We start from the raw sequence: 10,122 nt of genomic DNA, 5'->3' as shown, positions 1-10,122 counted from the left end.
TTTAGATCAGAATGAATTTTTATATAAGTCATACAAGAGAAAAATACAAAATTAAGTCTAAGAATTAAAAAAAAATATTGTTGGACTTTTTTTAAATAACAATGGTATTTTCATAATAATTAAAAATAGAATAGACAATTTTATACCTTAAGTTTAGTAAAAGAATAAAAAATATGATAAACATAAAATCCAATATATAATTCACATTTAATATACAAATAATATAAAATACGTGTTTAATATTTTTTGGGTTAAAATATTCTTTTAAATGTATTTAATACACAAATAATATGAGAATGTAAATAATATACGAATTATATGCATATTTACTAATTAGGTTAAATTGACTTTTTAAGATTAAACTAATTATCTAAATAGATAAAATTTTGTGTCTAATAATTAGATTTATAATTACTAAATTATATCACTCAGAAAGTATGATTTTGTCTAATTACAAAAAATAGCAAACTTAACTGCCAAGGCGGACCGACAATTAGAAGGGGAGCAGAATCTATTTGTATTCACGGGCATTTTCCTAAAAATAGGGTTATCTGGATAAATAATTATATGTTTATATGTTTTAATATAAATAAATATACTTAAATTAAAAATAAAATAATATTTAATTTTATAATTATATATTAATATATTATTATTTGTATATATTTTATATATGTATAATTTTATTATTTCGTTAATTTATAATTTATTGTTAGGTTTGGTCCTTCCAAAATTGGTTATTTACCACAACTCCTCGAAACCCCTAGTTAAATTTTTGAGACAAATATTCCTGAACAATATAATTAAAACAAGCAACAGTTGATGAATAAAATTAGAAACAGTAAGTCAATCAGCTGCAACTTCCATTAAACATTGGAACCCCTCATTTCTAACAACACCTCATTACAAATTGCGTAGCCCAAATTTCTTGGGCGTATACCTGAAATCATCCATGGCAGCAATCTCTATGCTCTCCCTACTCTACCTTACTTCAATCCTCGCTTTTCTTCATTTTCTTGACATCAAAATTTCACAAAAATTACTAATAAGCCATGGCAATCACAAAGTTCGCCTGAAGAAAAACCCAGATCTTCCTCTCCGGTTTCGTCACGATGGTACCTTCAAAATCCTTCAGGTTGGTTTAATTAATTAAGCTGCTAGCTTCTTTTTTTTTTTTTTGTTTGATTTGACGTGAGTATGTTGGTTTGTGAAGGTAGCTGATATGCATTATGGAATGGGGGTGATAACTCGGTGCAGAGACGTGATGAGCAGTGAGTTCGACTTCTGTTCTGATCTAAACACTACTCATTTTCTTAAGAGGATGATTGAAGATGAGAAGCCAGATTTCATCGCCTTTAATGGTAATAACCTTTTATTCATTTTATATGTTTGCTTGAATGATGATTGAAGATGAGAAATTGAATTTAGACTTGTCCATGGGCTGGGCCGTGGACAAGTGAATTAGGAATGACTGATTCAGGATTCAAACTAGGCCTATGAATCATAATAGGAGACAATTTATATGGTTTGAATATTAGAATTATTTAAATATTAGCAAATGATGATATCCACAAAGAAAAATGAACACAGCAGAACAATTTGGAATCTAGTAGATTGCCATTGTAGAATAGCAATGATATACAAACCTATTAGTTTTTGGTTGTTTAACTTTTTTAATTTTTATTGTCTCAATTGTGTATAATTTTCATACATCATTGAAGAAAATTGTGTTTAACAGAGTTGAATGTTCACTGATTAATAGAAGTTTTCCTATTGGCATAAAAAATTTAACAATTAGTTGAAAATCAATTATATTAAACGATATTAAATAAAAACCAAGTGATACTGCTAGTTCAAAGTGAGAGAAAAAAAGTGTTGCAATCCATGTATGGATTGACCAATAAACTTTTATATTCATGTTTAAAATTTTTATATATAAAGTATATTTATAAAACAGTTCATTAAAAATAACATTAAAACTGAAAATTTGATTGTGAATGATACAGGTTTGGTTATTTTAAATTAGATTACGCTGAAGAAATTGGTCTCACTTTTCTTTCAACAACACACTCATAAAACATAAAGGCGAGAGCATATAGTAAAGGAGACAACACTTTTTACATGCTTCAGCTAAAATTTAACTTATTCGTCATCCATGGGACCAAGTCCAACTCAATTAAATTACTAAATAATAAACCCAGCTGTTAGATACAAAGATGAAATTAACATACACAGTAAACACTCTTTGTTTACTAAATTAATTTCCTTACTCTCCTTCTGTCAGTGTCTATTGCCTAGATTTGAAAAACTCTGAGTATCCCACTCAGTTGTTCAAGCTCCTTTTGAACTTTCAAGTTGAAAACCCTTCACCTCTTGGTCTCAAAATCTCTTCAAGCACCAATCATAGAGTGGTATCCCATGATTTGAAGGAATAAGCTAACCTGTAAGACAATAACAAAAAAACATAGAGCAGCAAATGCAATATTTCTCTGCAAAAAATAAATTGATCCTGACAAAAAATGAGGTGCTTTAAATCAGTGCCCGAAATCAGAGAATATTAGGTCGGTGAATCTCTCGGAAGAAGCAAGATTAAATACCAAGCAAAGGCCAATCAAGAGTGACACTTGTATAGAATCACAACAGGGCATATGGACAACAACCAACAAAATTAGATACAAACAAAGGAAACTGTCAGTTGTACTTAAATGAAAAAACACATCCAGATGTTCATGCATTGATGCAACCATGTGTACACATATTATAAGACAATTTTGAGTTATTTTTTTATTTTTTATTTTCCGTTGGTTTTGGAGATTTTTTATATATATATATATGTATATATATGACATGAGTCAAAGGTTTAGAACACATACTATTGTTCATATTAGTGTACATGAGCACTATTAAATTTTCTCATAATTGTAGTTTATTATATTATTGAGATAGCTGGATAAGAACAACTTAGAGTGAAAGCTATATATTTTTTCTTTCAGTATCAAAGCTTTTTAGCTAGCTGAATATTATTTAATTTATTCCAACAGTAAATTATATAATAAGGAAATAAAAATTAAAGGTAAAAATAAAAGTGGGATTCAAACTAATTTTTCTTTCTATTGAAATCTTATCTAAAAATATACTAATATGATTCATTACGATTATGTAGGTGATAATATATTTGGAGCTAGCACAACTGATGCTGCTGAATCCATGATGAAAGCCTTTGGTCCTGCTATGGAATCTGGACTTCCATGGGCTGCAGTTTTAGGAAATCACGACCAAGAATCCACTATGAACCGTGAAGAATTGATGTACTTTATCTCCCTTATGGATTATTCAGTAGCACAAACCAACCCTGCCAAAGAAAGCATGAAAGAAAATATTGATGGCTTTGGAAATTATGACTTGAATGTATATGGTCCTCCAGGTTCCCATTTGGCAAACAGCAGCCTTCTCAATCTTTTTTTTCTTGACAGTGGGGATAGAGAAATTGTTCAAGGAGTTCGAACTTATGGCTGGATTAAGGAATCTCAACTTCATTGGCTTCACAAAGTTTCTGAGGGATTGCAGGTGAGGAAAACTGAATACAGCTATTATAACTAAGACATGCTTTAATATTCATTGCACTTTCTCTTTTTCACTTACCACAAGTGTCTTGATGAGTATGGAAAATTTTTGAAAAATTTGCCAAAAATTAATGGTGATAAATTTATTACTTATTTATATATATGTTCTCTGCTGCCAAAATTTGTTCACATGCTTATTCAGCAAAAGACAAATAAATATACTACATTCAAGTTCTTGTGTATCATATGCTTCATAAATACTTACCATGTTTTCCAGTTCCCACAAGGGAAGTTTTGTAGATTTAGATTTAGTGGTCATACACTAACAGGGCAAAATCAGGATTCCAGTTACTTGCCAGGATGTCAGACTCCAGCTTTGGCTTTTTTCCATATTCCAATCCCAGAAATTCGACAGCTGTACTACCAAAAGATTACAGGCCAATTTCAGGAGGCCGTGGCTTGTTCATTCATAAATACAGGGGTGCTAAAAAGTTTTGTAGCCATGGGAAATGTGAAGGCTGTTTTCATAGGCCATGACCACAAGAATGACTTCTGTGGGAATATTGCTGGTATTTGGTTTTGTTATGGTGGAGGCTTTGGATACCATGGGTATGGAAAGGCCGGATGGCCCAGAAGAGCAAGAGTTATATTAGCAGAACTTGGGAAGGGTGAGTTTGCCTGGATGGGAGTGGAAAGGATTAAGACATGGAAACGTCTTGATGATGAGAAGCTAAGCAAGATTGATGAACAAGTTCTATGGCAAACATGACCAGCAAGATAAGTGAGTCCAGCTATTTGAAATTTTGCCTTAACTCTCAAGATGATTGTGCATATCCTTTTTGGGGTGTTGTTAGTTGTTGTTAATGTTGTCATTATTTTGAGAAGAAATGGGCTTGTGCTTCTTGCCAGTAAGGTCTCAGTTATGCCTTTCTGCAAGTAGTAAAGTCCTTTCTGATTCTTATAGAAAGTTTACTGTGAGACACCCAGCTCTAAAGTCATTTAGAGTTAGCAAAATAATAGGAAAGTGTAACTGATTACTTGAATTTTCAGCCTTGTGCTTGAGATCTGTAAGAAAGTTTCATATAGTTGTTTAGAAATCTTAACATGAAAGAGGTATCTCCTTTTTTTCGAAATTAGGTGGTTCTGACTGTAATTAAGTTATAACTGGGAGAAGAAGAATGGTATTTTGGGTTAATAATAATGAATCCTGTCGTCTCTTCTTACTCTATTAGAAATGAAAAAAGGCCTTGAAGCCATTGAGGGTAGATTTTGTGAAGGTCTGTCATTACTCTGAAAATTTTATTAGAAAACTGAAAAAACTAGTAAGAAAAAATATTACCCTCGATTTATTTTCCTATTAACATGAGTATTTCTAATCTGAATGTTTTGGATAGAAATTGATAAACAGAAGAAAACAATAAGAATATGAGAGAAGATATGGACCAATTCGAAAGTGAGAAGTATCGAGCCCTTTCTCCTTGGGCAAGTTGCTGGTTGTGAGATTCCTCTTCAGTGGTCTTCCCATTTTCAATTACTGTTAATTTATCTGATTTTTGAAGGGTGGATAGTCTGACTGTGAGCCACAGCCAGGCTTGTCCTGCAGGGCATGGTCTTCTCCAGAGCATCTTACAACCTTATCAACAACGTTTTTCCTGGTCAAGAGCAGACATCCTGAGTGAATTGCAACCAAGTGTCATTTCATGGTTTAAACGTCATTTTGTTTTTCATACGAATCGGAAAGATAAACAATTCAGAGACAAAATTGACTTATTTTGTTGATAATTTGTTTTATGTGTCAGCATCTAATGCTTGTTCCAATGTTTGACTTATTTATGTTTACAAATTAAATCAGAGGACGATTTATGGAGCCCCAAGATGTCACCTATATTCAAGAGAAGAGAGGGAAAGTCTAATGTGTACAACAAACTTTCGGAATTTTTGGAATTTCATGCCTTTATTCATCTACTTTAAGAGGAGCACATACATTTGGTAAAGACAAGAAGAAGAAACGAAAGGGCCAGGAATGCTTGAGAAAACTACAACACTAGAAATACAGTAATTAATTAAGAGCAACACACACAATCCACAATCACATGCTCATGGGACTTGTTGGATCATTAAGAGCTGCAATGGCTGTTTGGATTTTGTTCTTCAGATATTCTTTCTCATTTTCATCCACCTGTAAAACATGAAAGAACAACACACATTTAACAATAAAATCAGCCCATCTGTTAGGTTGCAGCTTTGGATTGAAAACGACACTTTTACCAACTCTGATATAACTATAATTTGAATTTTCTAGTAGGTTCATTTCATTTCATATGATTCTGCCAAAACGACACTGCAGAATAATATAAACATCACGTGAAAAAAGACGGATTGAATTGAACCTCGTGGGAGTTATAATGAATAAATGAATCACGTGACAAAATTTACAAAGGGTGAACACGTTTTTTTCAATTGATTTCAGTCATTTTCCCCTACAAGCTTTTCGTCCAGGAGTCATATCTAACCACAAATTTTTTGAAAACTTGGACCAAGTATACAAAACATGTTTCATGTTTTGTTTTGATTCTATTTGGGGCTAAGCTAAAATTTAACTTTAATTCTCGTCTTTCATTTATACAATTTTTTTTTTTTAATAGAAACCTCACATAAATTGGATTGTCCCTTCGTAAAAAAACTGGCTCCGTATAACTTTAAATTTAATAATATATCTTATAATTATTATATTAAATAAATCAAAAATTTTATTTTGATATATTATTAAAAAACTTAAACTTAAACTTATATTTTTATATTTGATAACTCATTGCTCTATTACTCAGAGTATCGCTCAGTAGCATATTTAAAATTGAGAGTCGTTTAAATAATTTATTGTTTTCAATAATATAATTAAATATTATTTTATTTTTAATTATTTAATTATCCAATAAAGTTTTATTAAAGTAGAAATGTAATAATATAAAAAGGAGGTATTTTGTTGTGGTTGTTAATATTTAATGACAAATAGGTGGTCCACTTTATTAAAGAAGTGTAGGGTGGTCCCCATATTTCTTCTTTTAACAGATGCTTCAGCTTAATCTAATCTAATCTCATCACCAACAACCAACTGTCCCTATATTTCCCTATATATTATAATTATTGAGAGTTTTAAGGATATGTTTCAAGATTTCTAAAATAATAAAAATATGGTAATTTTGTAAATTTTAAATGTTAAAATAAGATATCATAATTTAATAAGTACTTAATAAATCCTAATAATATAAATCTTAACATTTACAGAGTTATTATTATAATTTCATCATCCCTCTAGAGTTTTGTCTTTTAACTCTGTTTTTGGAAAAGGAAATCAAAATTAATAGTACTAAAGTTGCCTGTCACACAGTCCGAGGGAAATCAGTAAACAGGAGAAAATGGAGAATCTTCTGTGCTTTTGGGAGAAACAATGAGCAAAATTTGCGCCATTTATAGATTTTTATTGACAAACTAGATCTCAAAATTTTTAACTTTGAATTTTTGTTGGGAAAAAAAAATGTATGTATTTTTTTTTTTTTTTAACTCTAATAGCAAAGTGACGAGAAAAGAGAGGAAAATTAGAGATAAAAAAACTAAATAAAAGAAAAAAAAAGAAAGACTGACCTCTATGAAAGCCGTCTTCAAAAGCCTGCCGGCTACGGCGGTGATATTGGCTGTAATTATTTTTAGCTTCAAAGATTCAAAGGCCTCACACAATTTTACCATTGTGTCAGTCCTTTTGCTACATGTGATGCTGACCACTAGAGTCTTTTCTCCCATTGAGTTAATTCTAAGCTGCAATTAAATTATTGTTTTATTATTTTTTCAATGAATGATTAGAAACAAACAGAGGAAAAAAGAGAGTGAGAGACTTTACTTCAAGAACTTCAACAGGAGAAGTTCTTGATTCTGCAGAATCATAACCCAGATTCGTTTTCTTCTTCTTTGGTCTCAACAAAAAGGGCAATTCTTCCTCAAAGTCATAACCCAAATTCTTCTTTGATTTCCCAGATTCAAGCTCCACAATCTCCTCTTGAATTCTCCTCTCTTGGTCGTGTAATTCTTGTATGTAATCAATTGCATCTTTGATAATGGAAGCCTTATCCATCTAATCACAAAATTTCAAAACAATTTCAGTATAAAACAAAGCAAAGCTTGAGCTAGAGCTATTGGGAACAAATCAACGAATTACTCACTTTAGTAATATTGGGAACAACAGCTCGAAGAGCAAAAAGCCTATCATTAAGCTTCTTTCTTCTATTTCTCTCCGAAACAATATTCTTAGCAGCCGCAATCGATGCAGCTCCATCTGGAGAACTCGAATCATAATACCCAGAAAACGCTACATCAATTGCCCAACTGCAAAATTCGAAAATAAATTACTTAAATCATACATAAAACAGAAACAAATTACAACACATGAAAACTGAAGAGGCATTTAATATACGGAACAAAACAGAACAAACACTTACGTATCAAATTCTTCATTTTGGAGAAACATTTTGGTTTCCCAGTAATGTTGATACTCATCACCAATATTTTCCATGCTGTTTTTTTCCCGTTGTGGCTTGGTTTCTTTATTCGACTAAGTTTTATTGAAATCCTTGGTAGAAATTTTATAGGTGGATAGATAAAACCAATGTAAATGGAAAACAAGGAATTGTAGGCTATATAAAGAGGAAAATTTAAGACCACATGAGGAGTCCAATTATTTTCTTTTCTTTTCTTTTTTTTTTTTTTTTCCAATCTGCTGCTTCAGAGAAGGATCTTAACCGTCCACTCTGTTTTTGGTCTACACGGTTCGTTATTCTACCATGTAATTTCCTGCACTCACGCTCTACTAATGGAGCGTGTACGTACGCACCACTAATGGAGCATGTATATAAGCTCCCAATGATTAAGGCACTATTTTAGAGGAATTTTTTTACACATGAATATAATTATTAGAATAAGTTTAGAGGAATTTACTCTTTTATGTCCCTAAGATTTTGCATCAACTATATTCATATTCAATCCGTGAATCGAATGAAGGCAGAAATTTTAATTAAAAACAATCATATTTTTTTAAAATTAATTAAAATTTATTGTAAATGGGTCCACGATTAGCATGAAATGTTAAGTAGATATAATTTAAAGTTTAATATTGATTTTTAGATGTTTATTATTTAAAATTATGTTTCATATTTGGAAACCGATTTTGGGTGGATGAATGTTATTATTGTTGTTTTTTTTTTTTAAGTTGCTTCGCTATTAATGAAAAATTGATTTAGTTTTAGGATTAAGGTGTAATTTATTGTTAAAAAAATAAATTTGACACAAAAAATCATTAAAAAACTGTTAATAGAGGTAATTTGTTCAGTATGCTAAATCATATCCAATGGTAGTTTTTTTTTCTTTAACAAAAAGAGGTCGAATGATTTTTTTCTCTTTTAGGTTTTTTCTCCCTTAGGAAAAGGGGATATTAACAAAATTATAATATACAAATAGATATATATTTGATATATATTATTATATAATTATATAATTTTTAATTAAAGATAAAATAACATTTAATTATATAATAATTCATATAAATAAATGTTTAATTATATACTTAAAATAAATAGATATAATATTACTTATAAAATTATAATAGATGGCATAATCTACAAGGTGAATACGATAACATTTGTAGGGGAAATGCGGTTAAATGCTAACGGTTTTTCAAAATTTTACAGTTGGTGTGAAGAGATTTTATCATCTTTACCTAGACAGCCACCACATAGGGGTTAAATTACTATTTGACACCAACGGTTTTTGTATTTGCCGAGGTTGTTAGGACTAATGGGTGAAATTGATAGATGCCAAAGGGCTTGATTTGGAAGAATTTGAGAGGTTTTCATATTTGCCATAATTTCTACATGGCAAGCTTTTGAAAATTTGGTTAGAGTTCAACGGATTTACTTTTTATTTCAAATTTTTGTTTTGTTTTATGGAAGAATATTTGTTTATGTGGAAATGTTTTCAAAATTAGCTGAATTATTTGACTCTTTATTGTAAGATTATGCTATGAGAGATATAATCATGATTTATATAGAAATTTAAGACAATATGTTTTTACACATAAAATTTGTCCTTAAATTTTATTCAGGGGCTCGCCTCACGCCTTTGCAAGGGGCAACCCCTTTGACTATTGATTACGGGGTTATGCCTTGCAATGACTTTTGGTCCACCTTGCGAAATCTCCTTTAGGCATGATCATACTCGAAACTCCAATGAAGATGTTCATTACCCTCCATGGAAATGTTATGAAAATTAGCCGGATTATTTGACTCTTTATTGTAAGATTATGCTACAAGAGATATAAACATGATTTATATAGAAATTTAGGACAATATGTTTACACATAAAATCTGTCCTTAAATTTTATTCAGGGGCTCGCCTCACGCCTTTGCAAGGGGCAACCCCTTTGATTCTTGATTACGGGGTTATGCCTTATAATGACTTTTGGTCCACCTTGCGAAATCTCCTTTAGGCATGATCATACTCGAAACTCCAACGA

General features: G+C 30.9%; 2 protein-coding genes across 3 annotated transcripts; one reads left to right on the top strand and one right to left on the bottom strand.

Annotated features, from left to right (window-relative positions):
• The first annotated feature begins 819 nt into the window (after positions 1-819).
• Positions 820-4,696, top strand: LOC123200656 (probable inactive purple acid phosphatase 28). Of its 2 annotated transcripts, none has more exons than XM_044615971.1 (4): positions 820-1,135; positions 1,214-1,361; positions 3,164-3,567; positions 3,904-4,696. In XM_044615971.1, the coding sequence occupies exons 1-4, from the start codon at positions 953-955 to the stop codon at positions 4,330-4,332; spliced, it is 1,164 nt and encodes a 387-aa protein (XP_044471906.1). In that variant the 5' UTR covers positions 820-952; the 3' UTR covers positions 4,333-4,696. The 2 variants fall into 2 exon arrangements, with proteins under 2 accessions (XP_044471906.1, XP_044471905.1); XM_044615970.1 differs by having other exon boundaries at positions 3,841-4,696.
• A 794-nt stretch (positions 4,697-5,490) lies between these two features.
• On the bottom strand, positions 5,491-8,234 carry LOC123200657 (transcription factor bHLH35-like). Its single transcript, XM_044615972.1, has 5 exons — positions 8,054-8,234; positions 7,778-7,940; positions 7,459-7,689; positions 7,206-7,376; positions 5,491-5,742 (listed from the first exon to the last, which is right to left on the bottom strand). The coding sequence occupies exons 1-5, from the start codon at positions 8,125-8,127 to the stop codon at positions 5,653-5,655; spliced, it is 729 nt and encodes a 242-aa protein (XP_044471907.1). The 5' UTR covers positions 8,128-8,234; the 3' UTR covers positions 5,491-5,652.
• Positions 8,235-10,122: the final 1,888 nt, after the last annotated feature.

The sequence above is a fragment of the Mangifera indica genome, chromosome 17 (genome assembly GCF_011075055.1).
Source record: "Mangifera indica cultivar Alphonso chromosome 17, CATAS_Mindica_2.1, whole genome shotgun sequence".
Classification (NCBI taxonomy): domain Eukaryota; kingdom Viridiplantae; phylum Streptophyta; class Magnoliopsida; order Sapindales; family Anacardiaceae; genus Mangifera; species Mangifera indica.
The sequence above is the reverse complement of the archived record's forward strand: the minus strand, read 5'-3'. Positions and strand labels throughout refer to the sequence as shown.

Coding starts and splice junctions, on each gene's coding strand:
- LOC123200656 (XM_044615970.1), top strand. CDS start 953: ATGGCAGCAATCTCTATGCTCTCCCTACTCTACCTTACTTCAATCCTC. Junction 1,362..3,163: donor AGATTTCATCGCCTTTAATG/GTAATAACCTTT, acceptor ACGATTATGTAG/GTGATAATATATTTGGAGCT. Junction 3,568..3,840: donor AAGTTTCTGAGGGATTGCAG/GTGAGGAAAACT, acceptor CATGTTTTCCAG/TTCCCACAAGGGAAGTTTTG.
- LOC123200657 (XM_044615972.1), bottom strand. CDS start 8,127: ATGGAAAATATTGGTGATGAGTATCAACATTACTGGGAAACCAAAATG. Junction 7,941..8,053: donor CAAAATGAAGAATTTGATAC/GTAAGTGTTTGT, acceptor CGAATTTTGCAG/TTGGGCAATTGATGTAGCGT. Junction 5,743..7,205: donor TGAAGACGGCTTTCATAGAG/GTCAGTCTTTCT, acceptor CATGTTTTACAG/GTGGATGAAAATGAGAAAGA.